This window comes from Juglans microcarpa x Juglans regia, chromosome 1D (assembly GCF_004785595.1).
Source record: "Juglans microcarpa x Juglans regia isolate MS1-56 chromosome 1D, Jm3101_v1.0, whole genome shotgun sequence".
Taxonomy (NCBI): Eukaryota; Viridiplantae; Streptophyta; class Magnoliopsida; order Fagales; family Juglandaceae; genus Juglans; species Juglans microcarpa x Juglans regia.
Window position 1 is genome coordinate 36,097,830 of NC_054594.1, and position 20,877 is coordinate 36,118,706.

Here is a 20,877-nt window from a genome sequence, read left to right on the forward strand (position 1 = left end):
TTCTTCATTCAAGAAAAACTCCTAAAAGAGCTCAATCATACCAATTTGGTTTTGATTCCAAGGTGGAAAATCCAAATGACATCAATCCATATAGACTTATTAGTCTTTCAAATGTTTGCTATAAGATAATAGCAAAAATTCTCGCTAATAGGTTTAAAGCTACTTTGCTAAGCATCATTTCCCCTTATCAATGTACTTTCTTGCCAAGTACTCATTTTAAAAAACACAATCTTAGCTCAAGAGATTTTTCACTTTATGAAAAAAAGAAGAACCAGAACTTGTACTATGGCTATCAAAATTGATATGGCCAAAGCTTTGACTCTATGGAATAGACATTTATTCTGGATGTTCTTCATCACATTGGTTTCAATCATAAATGGATTTATTAGATTATAGAATGCATTTCTACTGTCTCCTATTCAATCATTATCAATGGATTCCCATATGGTTTCTTTCAGCCCCAAGAGGCTTAAGACAGGAAAATCCCTTATCTCTTTTTCTTTTCATTCTTGGCACTGAAGTGCTCTCTAGACTCATCATCCCTAAAGAAAACCTCAGCTATCTTAGAGGCATAAACTTGTCAAGAGAAGGACCCTCCATCTCACATTTGCTCTTTGCTGATGATCTGTTCTTTTTTTGTACGACCAATTCTCAAAATGCCCAAGCATTTGCAGATTGTATTACCACCTATAATTCATGGTCAGACCAAATATCAACAATAGGAAATCCTCTCTTTATTTCAGTGCAAACATCAATCCAGACTCTATCAATGATGTTAACAATTTCTTTGACTTCAGAATTTCAGCTCCAAATTCTAAATATTTGGGCCTGCTCCTCACCAATGGTGTTGGAAAGAAGAAATTCCTATCTGAACTCATCGAGAAAATCCAAGTCAAACTCCAAGGTTGGAAAACAAAAATTCTTTCCCAGGCATCAAAAACTGTCCTCATCAGATCAGCGGCAAGTTCTTTGCCCTCTTATGCCATGTCCACTTTTCTCTTCCCTAATGAAATGGCAAAAAAAAATTGATATTGTTGAGGAGGTTTTGGTGGGGGTATGAAGACAACCAAAAAAGAAGTTTACCCCAAAGTCTTGGAATTCGATTTGTCTGCCTAAATCCATGGGTGGTCTTGGTTTGAAACAGACTTCCATCTTCAATTCAGCTCTTAGTTTCAAATTAGCTTGGACTTTCATCAATGGATCTACTAGCTTTTGGAAAGAAGCCCTTTCTAAGAAATACGTAAGATCAAATTCCTTTCTAGAGGTATTCCCCAAGCCAACAGACTCCAGGTGTTGGAAAAGTCTCTTAAAACAAAGAGACTTTTTAAGGGCCAGTATGTGTTATCAGATCAATAACGAAGCCACCACAAGAGTTTGGATTGACCCCTAGATTCCCACTCTGCCAACCAGTACACCTCAACCGCATCCCACAAATAATATTGTTGACCACTCCATGACTGTTTCGAGGGCTTATCTTAGAAGAGTCAAGGCGTTGGAACACCTTTATCTTAAATGCCCTCTTCTAAAAAAATACCACCAGAGAAATCCAAAAAATTTCCTTAGCCAACCATAACTTCCAACATATTCTCGACAAGACCAAATGGCTCCATCATGCTTCTGGGAACTTTTTTGTAAAATCAGCCTATACTGCTTTGGTTCATCAGACTGACATTTCTCCTACTAGTAACCTACCCATCAATTGGAAGATCCTTTAGAAGATGAAGATTTAGGATAGACTAAAAATGCTTCTTTGGAAAATTAGCCACAATATCCTCCCTACAAAAACCATGATCAGTAAAGTTATTCCCTTTGATGAAGATCAAATTCGATGCTCTTATGCAAAGCTGAACCTGAAGATCTCCCTCATCTCTTCTTTAATTGCATTTTCTCTAGAGTAATGTGGAGACATTCTAAGTGGCCGATTGATACCTCCTACTTTGCAAGCCAACCGATTTCCAATTGAATTAGCATCATCATTAATCCGTCCCCCAATCTAAAAATACCTGAAGAAGAGCAACATGATTTCCATATTTTTGCTACTATTGCGATGGATCACCTTTGGTTCATAAGGAATAAGCTTGAACATGATTACGCAACACCCTCCATTTCTGTGTATGTAGAATCTGTTTTTAAGCTTGCTAAACAGCATACAAGAGCATGGGCAGACTAAGAAAACCAGATTGAAGAATTTGAAGAAAGACAACATGATGGATACCAACTCATCACATTCGATGTGACCACAAGAAACGAAGGATCCATTTTTGCATCTCTTTGTTGGGCGGACAATGGGGAGTTATTATTTGCAAAAACCAATCTCATCAACAAGGTAAGCTCCAATGTTGGAGAAGCATCTGCAACCTTAATGGACATTAAAGAAGCAGAGAAGTTGAAGTTAGAAAGAACAATTTTAGAGGGCGACTCTAAAGTCACTATCCAAGCAATCTTAAATACTTCATCAATCCAAGAACGGATCATGAGTCCAATAATCAACGACATCAGATATCACCTAGAGTCATTTAAGGAATGAAGGTAAGAAAAATTTATCGATCACAAAATTAATGCACGCATAACTTAATAAATACCCCCAAATCCAAATTCTCTCATCACTGCTACAATTCTACATCACTACTACAATTCTACAGCGGAAAAGACTCTCTTAGAGCATCCTCATTGGATTGGCCATATCCATATTCAAAATTTAGCCAATATCACACTTTTTTACATTTGCCTATTCTATTTAAATTCAATCTCCACATTGAATTAGCCATTCACTCTCTATATAATAATAAAATATTATTAAATTAATAAGTTTTTATTTAGTTTATTTGTATCATATTTATAATTCTACCAGTTTAATATTAATAATAATTATATTCTAATTAAATTAAGATTAAAAAAAATCATATTTTCAAATGTCATTTAATGCTAATAACAAAAAATTGAGATTAAACTTATCTAAATTTCTTATTCACTAACCAAAGTGGAGAAAGAGTTACGGGTGAGAAATACTTTGGCGTTTTGTTGCCGTTCCTGCGTGTGTAATTGGAGTGAGAAATTAGTATTTTAATATTTGGTGAACTAATTGTGGTTGTCTATATTTGGCCAATCACTGTAGCGGAAATCTAAATTATTTTGAAGATGACCAATCCAATGTAGAGTCTTTTTGGTATAAATTATCTAAATTTTTGCTAACTTTCTCATTTGGCAAAGTCAATGAGGATGCTCTGAGCAATGTTATATATCAGTAATTTCTATTTTTTTTACTTTTTTATTTTTAGAAAGAGCCGGTAGTCACACATCTAGTGACCCCGTCTCAAGTTTATTAGTAATCTCTCACTTATGGCAGAGGATACTAAATCAAAACCAAACGAATAAATGAAACAAAATAAACCAAAACCAACTAGACAAGCCTATTATCAAAAACCAACACATAAACTATACTCTAAGATTAGGAATACCGATTTTATCCATCCTAACCATGCCTCTCAAATGAAGTGGGAAAACATCTCCTTCCTCATATCTACAATTCAAGCTAGCTTCCCTTGCCGAGCCAAAAAATCTGCAACTTGGTTAGCTTCCCTATAAATATGTTAAATAGAGAAAAATATTCCATGAAGTTCCTTATTTAGCTCTTCCCAAAACTCCCAAAGGTACCATACCGTACAGCTACCAGAATTGATCCAATCAACTATTACCTTTGAATCACACTCAATTTCCACATTAATGAAACCCATTTCTTTACATAACTTCACCCTCTCAAGCAAGGCCCGAAGTTCAGCCACATTATTAGTACCCTGACCAAAAAAACCAGAGAAAGCTCCTTTTACCTTATCATGGCCATCTCGAATAACACCTTCGCCCCCACAAGACCCCGGATTACCCCTACAACTCCCATCAACATTCAGCTTTACCTTTGAGGACTGGGCTTAGTCCACCATACAATACGTTGTCTATGGATCTGCGTCTACACCATAGGAATATCCAAAGAAGCAAGAACCTGTGCATCACTAACCGAAACAAAATCCACTTTTGCATACTCAGCCATCAACATTCGTATCCAATACTTAATAGACAACTAGACACCTTCAACAGATTCCAATCGACCTTCCATGGGCGCCTTGCACCTGCGTTGCCATAGTCTGTATGAAATAATCGTGGGCAATAAACCAATCAGAATCCCCTTTTGAGACGACTTCTTTGCTATGGCAAACCAAGTGGAAACCCTCCCCCACCATGTACTTGCAATCATCACTGGCATCCCCATTACCAGTTCCGCATGAGCCCAGACTTGAGACGCAAATTCACCTGAGCATAACACATGTGCCAACGTCTCACATTGCCGATTCGTGCAACAATCACATCTCCACACCAACTTGATACCACATTTGATCACTTTATCATCCACAGGAAGACAATTAAACCTCGCCCTCCACATACATACATATATTTTTTTTTATAAGAGTTTATGCCAGATCCACCCCATTTCAGGAGACTCTGCATGTTTTATCCGAATTACATCCCATGCACTAGTTGTAGAGAATACACCATCCGAAGTTGGCTTCCAAATGAGAATATCCGTCCCTTCTCTCAGTGCAGGTAAACTACATAAAATCTCCCCCATAGTCTCCACTCCAACCAACTCCTCTAACTGCTGTACATCCCAGCCATTCACATTCCAGCACTCTTGTATTTTAAGGAAAGGACTTACAATTGCTGATTCACTCAAACAGAGTGGCCCTGAATCAAGCCATTTATCATACCAAAAGGACACCCGTCCTTCTTTCACCCGTAAACTAATATTCTCACAAACATCTGGCATTACTCTCATAACCGACCTCCAGAATCTCGAACAAGCTAGATAATTTTTTGCAAGTAGTAAATGACCACGTTTCACATACTTCGCTTTGAAAAAGGAAGTCCATAGATTATCCATAGCCAACAATCGCCATGCAAACTTCATATGCAAAGATCATTGCACATCCCCAAACACTCAAAGATCCAAACCCCCTTCCACAATCAGCATACACATTTTATTCCAAGAGAACAATTTCTTCTTGGCCTTACCATCCACATCTCCCCAAAAAAAATTCGCTAATATTGCGTTGATTTTCCTCAACGTGACCCTCGGAACATCCAGCACCGCTAACAAATGCGTTACCATACACGAGAGAACGTGCTTCAAAAGAACTAACTGACCCCCTTGAGAAAGGAACTTAAATTTTCACCCCGCCACCTTATTACGAATTTTTTGTATAAGAGGCTCAAGAGTTCTGGCATTAAGACGACCAGAGATTAGAGAAACCCCTAGATATGTCACAGGAAAATTCCCTTCAACAAAACCGGAACACCTCAACAAAGCCCGCCTACGTGCCAAATTAATATGCTTGAAAAAATACATAGCATATTTTTCCTTGCTAATCTGTTGCCCAGACCAATTTTTATAAAGTTCCAAAGTTCTCAACAAAATTCGAAATGATCGTATATCACCATTTGAAAAAATCAGAAGATCATCCGCATAGAGTAAATGGGAAATCAATGGTGCTCCAAGGGGATGATAAAACTTACCAATGCTTCCTTCCATAAATTTCTGATTCAAAAGTCAAGAGAGGATTTCTTCCATAATAATGAAAAGGTAAGGCGAGAGAGGGTCTCCTTGTCGCAAGCCTCTAGTAGGTTGAGAAAAACCTTTATAAATACTATTCAACATAATAGAATACCACGGAGATTGAATACATTCCGCAATTAGCCTGCAAAATTAACCATTAAAACCAAATCCAGCAATAACCTCCAACAGAAACGGCCAATGGACTCTATCATAAGCCTTCGCCATGTCAATTTTCATCATAATATTCTCTCCATTTTTTTTTCTATGCATCGAATGTACCATCTCCTGTCCAAGCGTAATATTTTTAAAAATACTACGTCCCGGGATAAAAGCTCATTGCTCCTGTGAAATCAGCTTAGGCAACAAATTTGTCAATCTTTGAACCAAAATCTTAGAAAAAATTTTATAAGCCACCGAACACAGACTGATGGGTCGAAACTTGTCAAAACTTCTTGGATCCGGCACTTTTGGAATCAAAACAATGTAAGAAGAAGAATAAAACATCGGCAAAGAAGCCCCATTAAAAAACTCTCTCGTCGCTTCCACCACATCATCCTTCACTACTCCAACAAACCATATAAAAACCAGATCCAAAGCCATCTGGGTCCGACGAGCTATGTTTTGGAATAGAGAATACTGCTGCCCGAACCTCCTCAACCGAAGGGGCATCACAAAGTCGATCATTATCCTCTTCCGAAATCAAATGCTGTATTAAATCTGCTAACTCAGCCTGATGCACATTCGGCGTCAACGTGAGGAAATTTTTGAAATAGTCTAGAGCCCCCTGATGAATCTCCTCCGGCGTTGCTAACGTTGTCCCATCTGCTAGACACATGGACGACACAACAGAGGCCTTCCATCTTTGACTAATTGAGGCATGAAAAAACCTGCAATTCTGCTCCGCTTCTTGAAGCCATTTCCGCTTTGCTTTTTGTGCCCATCTACATTCTTTCCTAGTCTCCCACTCAACTAATTCCATCTCAGTCAATAGGAACTCTGCTTCCACTGCTGGGTCTCGTGCTTCTTGGAGCTGAAAATCAAGCAACTCCATTTTTTCCTCTAGTGCCTTTATAGTGAGATCAACCCTGCCATAAATATTTTTATTCCAAGTTTTCAATGCCACTTTAAGCTTCTTCAGTTTAGCTGCCAACCTCAAAAGACCATGACTACATTCTGGTTGCACCCAGACATCCTTTACAAACTTAATAAAAGACTCATGCAAGCACGACATATTTTGAATACGAAAAGGAGATGGCCCATACGACGATCTCGGCAAACTCAGATGCAACACCATAGGACAATGATCAAACGACTTTCTCATTAAATATTCCATAAAAGCCGACCCGAAATTAGTAGAGAAATTGATATTTACCAAGGCTCTATCTAGGCGAGCCCAACTTTTTGAAGATCCCACATGACCATTACACCACGACATCATTCGGCCCTGAAAACGCATCTCCACAAGACCACAAGTATCCACACAGCCATTAAATTTCGTCATTGCCAACAATGACCTTGGGTTGCCCCCAATCCGTTCAGCGTTCGAACGAATTGCGTTAAAGTCCCCGACCACCAACCATGGAGACTCATTAACCTGAAAATTTTCAAGCTCCTCCTACAGCCCTTTACGCTCTATCTGAGAGCATTTTGTATAGACAAAGGTCAGCATAATACGGTAAGAAGCCAAACACAGCCATCCCGAAACCGCTTGGTTTGACATATGCACTACTCCAAAATCATATATCTCTTTCCAGAAAATCCAAACTTTCCCCCTCAAGGATTCATTACAGCAAAATTTAGGAAACTCCAAATACGAAGCCAAACGATTCATTCTTCCAGCATCCTGGAATGGCTCCAAAATTCCCACAATACCCACTCTGTGTTTTTTGAGTAAACTCTTAAGGCACTTCCGAGAAGTACCCAAGCCCCTAAGGTTCCACATCAAAATTGTATCAATCATAAATTAAGTTTAGAGGTGTGAGTAGCAACCCGCTGTGATTGTCGAACCCCTTGCACACCCTAGGCTTTACTTACAAGTTTAGTAGTTTCCGGTTCAGACTCATACACTTTTTCTTGTATCAATAATCCCACAAGTTCATCCTCTGCCCTATCGGACATATAGTCCCTGATTTCTTCAACAGGCAAATGTCGTTCCGATCTCCCACCACAACTCTCCATTTCCAAAACCGCCGAGACCACTTGGCACTGTCCACCCTCATTCCCACCCTCAACAGAGTCTTTTGGAACCAACTCCAATTCAATCAAGTCCGGTTCTAACAATTGTGGTGCACTCTGTTGAATCAAAACACCACATTGAGCCACTCTCGGGTCAACCTCACATTCAATTTCCTCACAAACCTCCTCATCCTCCAATTCATTTTCCTGCACTTCTTTAAGAACTAAAACCTCCACAATCTCCCCGTTTTTCGCTATACCTTCAACAGATAAAGAGGGACCATCATGTCCTATCCTATCACTCCCTTCAATCATTACTTTTCCAGACACCTCACCCTCCCCTTCCTTCACTGTATTTTCAACATTCTTTTTTTTGTTCCTTCCAAATCCACTTTGGTTGTTGTTTAGCAATTTGATCTCTCTCAGAACTCCATACACCGACCCTACAAACCACTGAAGTGTGCCCCTATCTATGACACTTAAAGCAATAATATCCATGCTTCTCATATTTCACTTTCTGCCAAATCTTCTTTGTTGCCGACATCATAATAGGAAACCCCTCCACTGGCTCCTCTGTTAGATCTACTTCTACACACAACCGTGCTCCAGATGCTCTGGTCTTATTAATAGTGGTATTATCAGTTCCCAAATAACGGCCAAAACGAGTCGCAAGAATTTGTAAACAATCCGTACGATACAGATGAAGAGGTAGTCCTGGTAGAAAGATCCATTGAGGCGCTAGGGGAGATTCTTTCGACAAGTCAAAATCTTTGGTCCATCTAAACAATCTGAAACTCGACCCATACATGATACGTCCTTCACGAGCCCAAGCATGCAGAAAATCACGTTCACATCGCAACTGAACAAGGACATGCAAGTCATCCATAAAACTCATAATCGGGATCACACTCAAACCCCAAGCTTTCGCAACATTAGAACATATATCATCAATGGACGGTCGAGTACGAGAGAACTTCAGAACCAGAGCATATTTAAAATCATCCGCAGCCTTCGACATCTCTACTTCTAAAAAAACAAACCCCTGTTCACTATCAACCTCTACTGGATATCTCATAGGAGTCCTAAACATAGACTGTTCCGTTTCGTTAACAGTTTACACAAATGTTTTGGTGGTCTGTGCTGTCGTGACAACTTCTGCCGTATGAGGGGGAGGGCCAGCCTCCACGACTAACCCTAGCAAAACCAATAAAAATTGACCAAAATTAAAAATTCTATTCAAAACGGACTAACCAAAACTTCCTCCAAAAGAAATCGCCAAAATCGTTTCCAGTTTCTAAGACATGTTTCTGCTTAATGCAACTTGCTTAAAAAAAGAAAAAAGAAAAAAGTCATTACTGATGCTCGAAGATGTCCCATCATATCTCGATGTAGCAACGTCCTTTTTACGTAAGACACATCTATGTCCTTCCTGACTTTGACCGCTCGATCAATGTTGTTTTTATAAAAAAAAAAAAAAAGTTGATGCTTATTTCAAAATAATAAATTGATTGATTGATACAAACTACAAACAAATAGGAATGAGATATAATATATTCTATAGAGTGGCACTACATGCTACAGCCACCGAAGAAAAGTCTTGAAAAAATGTTTCCAAAGTGCATTTCATTTTTTTATTATTTTTTATATATTTTTTACTCATCATAAATATTTTAAAAAAATTATAATATCATTAAAAATTATTAGTTAATCATTAAATAAAAAATTTTAAATTAAAAACAATTTCAAGAAAAATGTTCGGACCCATTTTCGGGATCCAAGCATTTCTGTATTATGTACGAAAAAAAATTATTACCTTTCAACTCAGTTATATTTCTATCCCATTATGTAAAATAAACTATTTTTATTATTATTAAATTATCATTTATTCTTCGCTTAATGGTCGGAAAAGTACTTCGATATTGGCCCACCACCTTGATCGATCAAGGCCACTCATCATCCTCAAAAAGTTCAGAAAATTTTCCAGATCCCAATGAGATATACCCAAAGATGAAGCTCAGCTAACGTGTCCGACCTTCACTGGCTGACGGTGGTACAAATCACCAGGCAGCTTCCTCTATCCATTGACCGACACATGTTAATGGAACCTATCTTTGTCTTTTCAAAATAATAATATTTCCGCCATATATTTTATAATATATTTCACAGTATATATCATAAATTACGTGATTTGTAAAAAATAATATGCGTTTATTATTTGAGAAAAACTTAAAACGATTGGGTGAGAATTTTGTTTTTACACCCACCAATACAAATTTACCACATATGAAGTACATGAATGAAATATATGTACTCGCACGCGTAAGATTTTCTCTTCCCCTCCTTTCTTACACGAATTCTTCTTCCCCTCATTCATATCTTTCCCCTTCCTTCTCCCTCCCTCTCTCCTGTGAATTCTTGGGGCCACTTCATGCCAATCAAATAACGGTCACTTGAGGCCCACCATTTCTATCTCTGTATGTATTTTATCTGCTCCAATGGTTTGATTTTAGGGTGTTGCTTTTAGAAGACTTGTCTCTTTTTTCCTTCTCTTCAATGATATGTTCTCAAACACAGTTCTCACTGTTTCTGATTCTGATTTAAAGACTTTTCTTTTTGCAAATAAATTTCAATTAAAGCCAGCTAATCATGAGCTACGTATAGAAAATTAAGAATTAACCAACCAAAGAAAAAGAAGACCAGCTGGTATGGCTAACTAACAATCAGTTACTTTTTTTTTTCTTAAAATTAATTGCTATTAAATTTGTTCATGAACATGCTTATAATATGAAAAACTGAAAATGTGGTTTGTTCATGGTTTTATTTTCGTACTTTCTTGACAACCAATCAAAATGTGGTTAATGCTAATTCAAGAGAGACCTTATGAGAGAGAGAGAGAGAGAGGTAAGCAGAATGTGCGTGGAGGGGAGTGAGAGAAAGAACTTAGTTTCATTACCTGTATGCGAGTGTAAATAGAAAATTGTTGAGACCCTACGTAGCAGCTACTGATTGGCTGGTATAAAATAAAAGCAAATTTCGCAACCGATCGGCTGGGACCGCGACTCTTATTATTTTTCATCTTTTATTTTCGTGACGTCGGAGCAAACGTAGAAAACAAAAGAGTAGTAATATGCAGCCCGTTTGGCCCCATTCTTCCGGACACGTGACCACTCTCTTTCTCACACGTGTTCCCACCGCCTCCCCCAGAATCTTTAACTCAAAGCGCCTACACCGCGTTCGCTGGAACCTTTCACGCGCAATAACATCTCTACCGTCCATCATCACGTGCATCGAGTTATCGTAGCCGTCGCCTTATCGACTGCACCTCTTCCGCCACGTGTAGTATACACGTGGCGCGTGATTTACGGTTGTGAAAGAGTAAAAATATAATAATCCTATCCGATCTCAGCTATATAAATGCCAGAGCTCTTCCTCCGCTTACTTTCTCATTACTCAGGTTCGAATTCTAACTGTTTCTGGTTCTAATTCTCGATTTTCAAAACTTTCCCACGCTTTCTTTTCTCTCTTTATTTCTGCTTCGGTTCCATTTTTCAGCAATTGCAATACAAATGTCCCTGAGCATGACGCACCAGATCGGGGCCCTCGCCGGAACACCGATTCCAGTGGAGACCGGGACCATAACCGGAGAGTCTACAGCGACTTTGAGCGCATCTGCTGTGTGGAAATCTTCGGGGTCGAGTCTCAGATGCAGGGTCCAAAAACCAGACATTGGCGACGCGATATCTCCGCCGGTGAGCCCTTGCCGGTCTCCAATTCTAGGGGCGACCCGGCCGGATCTATCGGTGGCCTGCCAAGCATTCGCGACGGAGCTGAAAGAACCGGAAACGGAGGCTTCCGCGAGGGAGTACAGGGAGGGGGTTGCACATGATAAGGGGAACGGGGTCCCTGTCTACGTAATGATGCCTCTGGATAGCGTGACGATGAACAACACGGTGAACAGGAGGAAGGCGATGAACGCGAGCTTGCAGGCTCTGAAGAGCGCTGGGGTTGAGGGTGTGATGATGGACGTGTGGTGGGGATTGGTGGAGAGGGACGCGCCGGGTGCGTACAACTGGGGAGGCTACACCGAGCTCCTCGAAATGGCAAAGAAGCACGGTCTCAAGGTCCAGGCCGTCATGTCGTTTCACCAATGTGGCGGAAACGTCGGTGACTCCGTCACGTGCGTATCGTTTCTCCCCTCTCTCTAGCATTCAAGTCGATTTTTCCGCTTATTTTTTAAGTTCGTGTTAGTTACGTTTATAGTGAAAATGTTTGATACCGACTGTGAGTCAAAAAGTATGAAAAATAATAATAGAATATTAAATAACAGTAAAAATAATAAATAGTAATAAAAAATAATATTAAAATAAATAATAATAGTGAGAATGTGTGAGAGAACCCTAACTCTCAGTACCCAAATGGTGTTGCTTTGGCAAAATATGTGCTGAGCTCACAGCAGCTTGGCAAAATATGTGAAAAGTAAATTTAGCTTTTCACATTTACGTGCTTACCTGCTTTTCACGTAGAGAAATATTGATAATAGGCAGCTCTTTGAAAAGTGGAGTTTGAGTTCTAGTTCAGAATCCGTACTTTGCTACCTTCAACTAAATATTTGTGTTTTGTCTAACCTGGCTTACACACGAGAGGGGAGGATAAGATTCTGAGTATATAATTAAGTTTATTTAAGATTTAAGACTTTAATTATTGATATTGTTTTGGAGTAGTTACGAGTTCATAGGTCCGTTTGAAAATTACATACTTCGCTTGCAGTATTCCTTTGCCAAAGTGGGTTGTGGAAGAGACTGATAGAGATCCGGACCTTGTATACACTGATCAATGGGGGAGAAGGAATTATGAGTATGTATCACTTGGTTGTGATACCCTCCCAGTACTCAAGGGCCGAACACCTGTTCAGTGTTATGCTGACTTCATGCGTGCCTTCAGAGATAACTTCAAACACTTACTTGGTGACACCATCGTGGTAATAATTCATCCTCACCAATATTGTATCTTTATGTTTTGTTTTTGGTGCGCAATAGTTTTGCAAACTGTGGTCTGTGCTATTCAAGACTTCCAAGGGTCAGGAATGGCCTAAATTGTGCAGTGCCAAAAGGCTAATCGGTTTTTTTCGTTTGAATTAAGAGTTTGGTGTCATCTACCATGAATCAAAATTGTTGGCTAAATGGTTTGTGATTTGTTCCATTTAGGAAATCCAAGTCGGAATGGGTCCTGCAGGGGAGCTCCGATATCCTTCCTATCCAGAGCAGAATGGGACATGGAAGTTCCCAGGAATCGGTGCCTTCCAGTGTTATGACAAGGTATTTTACAATCTCTTTCTTTGTTCATGCCAATAACATGCAGATTTCCAGTTCTTAGCCAATACTCATAAAATGATGCAGTATATGCTGAGTAGCTTGAAAGCTGCTGCTGAAGCTGCAAGTAAGCCTGAATGGGGCAGCACAGGCCCCACTGATGCTGGCCAGTACAACAATTGGCCGGAAGATACCCGATTTTTCAAAAAAGAAGGTGGAGGTTGGGATGGCCCTTATGGTGAATTCTTTCTGGGCTGGTACTCCCAGATGCTTCTAGACCATGGGGAGAGAATACTTGCATCAGCCAAGTCGATCTTTGAGAATACAGGTGTTAAGATTTCGGTCAAGGTTGCAGGCATCCACTGGCACTACGGGACTCGATCCCACGCCCCTGAGCTTACAGCTGGGTATTATAACACTCGATTCCGAGATGGTTACCTTCCTATTGCCCAGATGTTGGCCCGTAATGGTGCGATCTTCAATTTTACTTGTATTGAGATGCGTGATCATGAGCAGCCACAGGATGCCCTTTGTGCACCTGAGAAGCTTGTCAGGCAAGTGGCTTTAGCCACTCAGAAAGCACAGGTCCCACTTGCTGGGGAAAATGCATTGCCTCGCTATGATGAAGAAGCACATGAGCAGATCCTTCAGGCATCGTCATTGAATATAGAAGGCGATTCACAGGACAGAGAGATGTGTGCATTCACGTACTTGAGGATGAACCCGCAGTTGTTCCAAGAGGGTAACTGGAGGCGGTTCGTGGCATTTGTGAAGAAGATGAAGGAAGGAAAGGATGCCCACAGGTGCCGGGAGCAGGTGGAGCGGGAAGCTGAGCATTTTGTGCATGTTACCCAACCTTTGGTGCAGGAAGCCGCTGTGGCTCTTATGCACTAAATTTTAGGGTTAGAACAAAGTCAAATAGTGGCAAATGATGGTCTCTGCCCTGTTCGTATTCTATGGTTCTTTTCTGTAATTTTGTCACGAATGGAAATGTCTAATGTTGTCTTATAAGATGGACAATTATAGGTTATGGAAGTTTATAATGTTGTCTTATCAGATGGGGGATTATAGGGTTGGTTGTTCAATACCCAAAACCCACCGTCTTTTCTCTCTTGACTGGATAATACGCAATTATATATATATACTCCTTTATCTCGTTACACTCTCTAATTTGAGGTTAGTTAATGTCAGATAATCTATTCTCAGAGCACGATTGTGCAATTGGTGCCAAAATGCATTGATATCGACTATTTGATTTTGAAGTGTGTATTGACGTTTAATGACCACTCAGATTTGTGAGGGCTCGGCAGTTTTGGGGTAACTTTGAGATGTAATCCTCCAGCAGGGTGTGCAGTTGTGGAATCACATGCAGACAGTAGAATTCCATGGTCCATATAACTCTTCTATCTTTATAGGTGATTGTGGATACCGATTGTTCAGTTCCTCGTGATCTTTCTTACAAATCGGCCCAACCAAAATTAATGACAAGATCATCCATACATGTTTCTAATACAGGAGAACATGAGGTCCATAAATCAATATTGACCAACATTCCCCTAAAAAAAAAAAAAATCTGGCCAAGGAAATTTGGAAAGGAAAGTGATAAATTTACAATTACTCTACAACTACTTCACAATAAAATGAATGGTAGTTAAGTAAAATTGAAATTATTTTTTAATGAAGTGTTACTATTACATTAGTTGATTTAAAATAAGTTGTAAACTAATTGTAACTGTATCATTATTCATTTGAAAAACAATTCTTCTATATACAGTTGGTAGATACAACCGATGTACAGTTGTTCATGCTACGTCAGATTTAAAATAAATTCTTCCTCTCTCATTAGGTCTCTCTCTCATCAGTTCGATTTTTCTCTCTCATCAGCTCCAGCAGCTCGGTCTCTCTTTCCTTAGCTCTCTCTCGTCTCTCTCATCAGCTCGGTCTCTCTCTTATCAAGTATCTCCACGTCAGCCACGTTTACATGTCGTTTGCATCAGACGCTTGCAACAAGCGTTTTTGTTTGAAAAAACTATCCTGCCTTAACATTTAGGGTTTGGACATTTTGTCACGAATTTGTTCACATCCACGGCATGTAATTTTGTGGCATGCGTATAAGAGAGTATTATTATTATTTTTATCTTCAAGTTTATTATCTCTTGTCCCATTAATTGATGGTTGAAAAAATTATTTAGGATGTGACACGTTAGTCGATATGATCAGAGATGATAAATTGAATATAAATAATAATATTCTTCTTCAAATAACAACCATTTCTCCTCTTCTTCCTTTGGTTACTAGCGGTTCAGCAATTCTTGGTGTTTGTTGCATGGTTTCCGTTTCCTCCATGCTCTGTAGTTCTGGACTACATGCACCCACAGTAAGATCCGGTCACCCAAATGCCCATTTCAAAGGCAGAAATACACGCTCTGCACCTTCAGTAAACCAAACACGTGTGCCCAGGAAAATCTCTCAATTCCCACGTGTCATTTGTCTATGTACACCTTGCTGCTATAAATACAAAATTTGGTTATATAGTAATTCAGGCATTGTAGTACTTTGTTTTGGTTCTTAACTTCTTAGCAAATATGTCCAGTGAAAAGCAAAATCTCAAGGCAGGGCAATCCCACGGCCAGGGCCAGGTAGGAATATAATAAACGTGTATATATATATATATATATATAGATGTAAATCTATCTAGCTACTTAGAACCCTTTTCAGCTCAGTACGTGTATATAAGTATGCCTGTCAATTGAGCATTTTATTGGGGATGCAGGAGAAGGCTGAAGAGTGGATGCAATCCACAAAGGATACAGCCAATGCAGCCATGGACAAGACTGCTGATGCAACTCAATCAGCTAAGAACTCTGCCCCAGAAAACAAGGAGCAAGCTGCCGGCTTCCTCCAGCAGGTAGTCTTTCGTTCCTTTTTTTTTTTTTTTTAACCCCGTCTTCTGCCTCTAGGACCCTCCTCACTTTTTGATGTGTCTGGGTGTGTGTTTTGGGGTTCGTATCATGTCAATTTGCAATAAAAACCTATATGAAAAACGGGATTCTAGCCGCACATCACAATGTTAGGACTATTTTCCAGCTTTTTTTTAAAAGGTATTTTCCAGCTTGATTACGCCGGATCGAGCTTCACACACACTGTAATATTTTTGTTGTTACAGACAGGAGAGCAGGTAAAAGGCATGGCTCAGGGCGCTGTGGACACTGTGAAGAGCACACTTGGAGTGGGTGAGAAGAAATGAAACAAAACCAGTACGGCCTATTGCATGGGTCGACTCTCGTAATGCATGCACGCTGCATGCATTGTTGGATTTAGTTTTTCTCTAGCTAGGTTTTTGCTTTCACAATGGTCTGATCTCTCTTTTCAAAAGAAGATCTCTTTAGTCGGTTGTACTAAAGCCTTTTGATTTTCATACTTTTGCCAGCTTCTTCATTGTAATAGCTAGCCAGATGCAATAAAGGCTTAACAATAATGCAAACGTAATAATAATACCTTTTTTTCTGTGCAAAAAGTTTGAATTATATGTTTAACCTTCTTTGATATGTTAATGCATGGCCAATATAATTAATTGTCATGCGGCCAAACCAATTCAAGTAGCACGTCGACATGCCTGCGCGCATTCTCTAACTCCTATATATATGCCATTGGCGGGGGCCGTTCGAATTACATTGCTCGATCATGTTTCTTGACTCTTTATATATAAACTATTTCTTTCTTTTCAACAAGTTCTTTCTTCAACAATTTCTCATCTGAGTGATCTCTAAATGGACCTCATTTCATAGAATATTAATTATCTAATGAATACAAAAATAAGAGTAATATTATATACAATTATAGAATGTGTAAGTTCCGCGCACTCATTTTGAAAAAAAGTAAGATTTATCATTAAAAAATAATTTTTTCATGTGTATACCAAATTTACCCACTTTTCTTAAAAAAATATATATGAAACTTACATATTTTAAAATTGTAAAAATAATTTCAAAGATCATTTCTCTAAAAATAAACTCAAATTTAACACTTTTGAAAAAGAATTCAGAAGATCCCAAATACTTTGAAATTGAAAAGCCCAAATACTTGCCTGGGTTTAGTAGATCCTATTGGAAAGCCCAAGATTATTTTCAAAAGAAATGTTCGACAACCTTTAAAGCAATGACATTAGATTAACCATTTCAAAAATTAAAAATTAGCTAATATGTCATTTTTTGACTTTTAGCTAATCACTCATAACTTGAACTCTACATTGAATTAGTTATTATACTCTCTATAATAAAATTTTTTATTATTTTTAAATACTTATTTTTATTTTCATAATCTCCAATAACCTCCAACAATCATATTTATTTTCATTTTCACAATCCAACAATCTATAAAATTAGCATCTCTAGTTGACAGTTTTTGTAGATGAATAAAAAAAAAAAAAAAAGGAATTTCACTATATTCCAGCACATTCAAAATATTCCAGTTCACCATATCCCAGGAATTTCTCTAGTTCACAATAGTCCAATATTCCTGCACATTCACAATATTCCAGCATATGCAGTCACCATATGATCACAAAATATAACAACAACATATGGATGAATTAAAAAAAAAAAAAAAAGGAGGAATTGCACCAACATATAACAGCCCAACATGAATTACAAATTCCAACATGAAGATGCTATTGCCCATCAACAAAGGTTTGATGGGCAATAGCATCTGGTTACAAGCTTGTGAAACCTAAAGATAAAAGAAATAAAAGACCTAAACTATACAACCAGAGTATCATTAAAAGAGACTGTGTTGAACATGTAAAATTCTTACTTGTTCTAAAAGTTTAAGCTGATGAGAAGATATAGATTTTATTATTTATTTTATATCTTAACAGAACAGACCATGTAGGATGGCAAGTGCTTAGAGCAAAGACAATCTTCTTCAAAAGACCCTTTGACCTCGAGATTCGAAGAGGAACATGCTGCATGAGTGGATGCAGACTGATAATAATATCCTGTTGGTATTTCATCAGTCCTTGACCAACCTCTCTAGACTCCAGGGAAAAAAACAACAACAATAATCAAAGAAGATCAACAAATCTTATAGCAAAAATAATTCTTAAACCGAAAAACCAACAGAAAAATGTAATTTCCAATGACATGAATTAATTATACAGAACAAAAGAAAGCAGTGACTCAGGTACAGAACATGTTTGTTTGGTTGGCATGCCAATTGGATCAAACACTTTTTCTCCATGCTGGGTAATTGATGAAAGGGGAACAACTTCGTAGTATGGATTTCAAGAAGTAAGTTTAATAAGGCTTTCATCTTTCAACATTCAGTGGTTCTCCTACAATCATAAATCAGTAACAGTATGAATTCCATTGGCATGCTCCTTCAAGTAATACTTTGAATGTATGCTGTTGTGAAAAAAGTTAAAAGAAATTTTAAATTTTTTATATCATTGTATCTGCAAGTGTTATAACATCACATAATTAATTAGCCAGAAAAATGAAAAACAAGTAATATTCGACTCGGAGAATAACAGTCTCACCGAGCTATATATAAATGCTGAAGTTGCAGCAAAGTAGACTGATGCACCACGCAGTCTACTTTCAAGAAAGTTGCATGGTATGTCATTTTCCACAAAGTCCCGTGTTTCACCGGGAAACTATAGCTTCTGGGAAGTTGATTAAATGGCCAAGGAGTATGATCCATCCATAAATAGGTAACAAGCACCTGCTATACGCACTCATAACATGCAGAAAATAATCAACAAAACGAATCACGCGCCAACCGACTTCATTTACCAATTCCTCCTATTCGTTTCGGAGAAATGGTGGGAAAAATAAAGAAAATTTTAAAGTATCTCTGGCTTCCTAAAGTTGAAATCCCATCCCAGTTAAACCACATGCATATGTTATTCGGTGAACTAAATGTTCTAATCCTACCATGTTTGTCTTCATAATAATGCAAACTTCGAGAATCGAGTACTGAGAAGAAAATAATAAAGACAGCGTGTGTTTGTGAAAAGTCATCAATGACATTTTCGTATTCTCTGTGTTTCCATATATTTTTGTACTCCTTTACAATGACTCAAAAGTCTTATTTATACAGTATATTGCATGAAAGCAGAAATTACATTTACATAGAATTTCATTTGCAATTTACAAACAACCTTGAGACCACTTGCATCCATTATGTTAGTGTATTGTATGCCCAGATTCTTCTAGACTATTCTCTTGCTGAGCTGCTAGCACAATGCCTAACAGTCCCCCACAATTCAAGCACCACTAGATAAATTATGAGACTTGATCGTAATTGAATAAAGCAAGCGGAGGATAAAGGCTTAGTGAAAATATCGGCAAGTTGGTCTTTACTAGACATAAAGGAAACTTGTAGAGATTTAGCTGCCACACGATTTCTAACAAAATGGTAATCAAGTTCAACATGCTTAGTGCGAGCATGTGTAATAGGATTGAGAGATAAGTAAGTAGCACCCAAATTGTCAGACCATAAAGTAGGTGGATCCTTAAGAAATATACCAAGTTCTTTCGAAAGAGATTGCAGCCAAATAAGTTCTTTCAATTGTGGGTTGTTTCTTAGAACCTCAGAAAAGAAGATGAGAACCAAAAATAAATACAAAAATCGTCAGTGGACTTACGATCATCAGGACAACTAGCCCAGTTAGCATTAGAGAAAGCATATAATATTAGTGAAGAAGATGTACTGAAATGGAGATCAAAATGTTGAGTAAGATTGAGATAATGAAGAATACGTTTTACAGCTTGTCAGTGGGGAAGCCGTGGATAATGCATGACATACTTTGTTGACAGCAAATGAGATATTTGGCCTAGTAAAAGCCATATATTGAAGGTTGCCCACTACACTACGATAAAGCTGAGGATCCTAAAAAGAGGAACCTTCAAGTGCAGTGAGTTTAATGGTGGAAGACATAGGTGTCGTGACAGGCTTGGATTTGTGCATTTTGGTGAGCAATAACAGATCAGAGATATATTTTGATTGCGAAGAAGACAAACCATTGGCATTCTAAGTGACCTCAATACTCAAAAAATAGTGTAAAGCACCAAGATCTTTGACATGAAAATAAGACCCAAGTGCAGCAATGAAGTAAAAAATAAGCAAGTTATTTGAACCAATAACAACAATATCATCGACATAGACTAAAACATAGAGACAGACAGACTTAGTATGCAAGATAAACAGGGACGAATCATATTTCGAACCATGAAAGCCAAGAGAAATTAACCCGTCAGTGAGTTTAGAAAACCATGCCCAAGGGGCTTGTTTCAAACCGTAGATAGATTTTTTCAACTTACATATGTGGGAAGGAAGATTAGGATTCACGAACCCGGGTGGCTGTTGCATGTAAACATCTTCTTCAAGGTCTCTGTGTAAATACTTATTCTAGATATCCAATTGATCAACCATTTGGAAGCAGCTGCAAGGGAAATGATAAGATGGATAGTGACGGGCTTGACTACAGGATTGAATGTTTTGGTGTAGTCAAGCTCGGGTTGTTGATGGAAACCCTTGGCCACAAGGCGTGCCTTGCGACGCTCAAGAGTGCCATCAGACTTACGCTTGGTTTTTAAGACCCATTCGGAACCAAGAACGTTAAAATCAGAAGAGGAAGGTACCAAAACCCAGGTTTGGTTTTGAAGCAGAGCTTGGAACTCGACAACCATGGCTGCTTGCCACTCCGGATACTTAGAGGCCTCTGTATAAGAGAAAGGTTCCTCTGTAATAGAAAGAGAGGAAGAGGAGGTGAGGGAAATTAAGGGC

At 38.5% G+C, this 20,877-nt stretch overlaps 4 protein-coding genes across 4 annotated transcripts; 2 read left to right on the top strand and 2 right to left on the bottom strand.

Moving 5' to 3' along the window:
* Positions 1-6,155: 6,155 nt before the first annotated feature.
* On the bottom strand, positions 6,156-7,106 carry LOC121247076. The gene has a single exon (XM_041145413.1). The coding sequence runs from the start codon at positions 7,104-7,106 to the stop codon at positions 6,156-6,158; it is 951 nt and encodes a 316-aa protein (XP_041001347.1).
* Positions 7,107-11,193: 4,087 nt separating this feature from the next.
* On the top strand, positions 11,194-14,255 carry LOC121266572 (beta-amylase 1, chloroplastic-like). Its single transcript, XM_041170446.1, has 4 exons — positions 11,194-11,957; positions 12,548-12,758; positions 12,985-13,095; positions 13,177-14,255. Exons 1-4 carry the CDS (start codon positions 11,347-11,349, stop codon positions 13,981-13,983), a joined length of 1,740 nt encoding a protein of 579 aa, XP_041026380.1. The 5' UTR covers positions 11,194-11,346; the 3' UTR covers positions 13,984-14,255.
* Positions 14,256-15,602: 1,347 nt separating this feature from the next.
* LOC121250614 (late embryogenesis abundant protein 2) lies at positions 15,603-16,338 on the top strand. Its single transcript, XM_041149773.1, has 3 exons — positions 15,603-15,728; positions 15,863-15,997; positions 16,256-16,338. The coding sequence occupies exons 1-3, from the start codon at positions 15,675-15,677 to the stop codon at positions 16,334-16,336; spliced, it is 270 nt and encodes an 89-aa protein (XP_041005707.1). The 5' UTR covers positions 15,603-15,674; the 3' UTR covers positions 16,337-16,338.
* A 4,097-nt stretch (positions 16,339-20,435) lies between these two features.
* On the bottom strand, positions 20,436-20,780 carry LOC121247088 (uncharacterized mitochondrial protein AtMg00820-like). The gene has a single exon (XM_041145423.1). It carries the CDS (start codon positions 20,778-20,780, stop codon positions 20,436-20,438), a length of 345 nt encoding a protein of 114 aa, XP_041001357.1.
* Between the last annotated feature and the right edge of the window lie 97 nt (positions 20,781-20,877).

Excerpts from the sequence above, each read along its gene's own strand:
- LOC121247076 (XM_041145413.1), bottom strand. The coding sequence starts at position 7,106 with ATGACGAAATTTAATGGCTGTGTGGATACTTGTGGTCTTGTGGAGATG.
- LOC121266572 (XM_041170446.1), top strand. The coding sequence starts at position 11,347 with ATGTCCCTGAGCATGACGCACCAGATCGGGGCCCTCGCCGGAACACCG. Across the intron at positions 12,759-12,984 it reads TACTTGGTGACACCATCGTG|GAAATCCAAGTCGGAATGGG; the intron begins GTAATAATTCAT and ends TGTTCCATTTAG. Across the intron at positions 13,096-13,176 it reads CCTTCCAGTGTTATGACAAG|TATATGCTGAGTAGCTTGAA; the intron begins GTATTTTACAAT and ends AAAATGATGCAG.
- LOC121250614 (XM_041149773.1), top strand. The coding sequence starts at position 15,675 with ATGTCCAGTGAAAAGCAAAATCTCAAGGCAGGGCAATCCCACGGCCAG. Across the intron at positions 15,729-15,862 it reads AATCCCACGGCCAGGGCCAG|GAGAAGGCTGAAGAGTGGAT; the intron begins GTAGGAATATAA and ends TTGGGGATGCAG. Across the intron at positions 15,998-16,255 it reads CTGCCGGCTTCCTCCAGCAG|ACAGGAGAGCAGGTAAAAGG; the intron begins GTAGTCTTTCGT and ends TTGTTGTTACAG.
- LOC121247088 (XM_041145423.1), bottom strand. The coding sequence starts at position 20,780 with ATGGTTGTCGAGTTCCAAGCTCTGCTTCAAAACCAAACCTGGGTTTTG.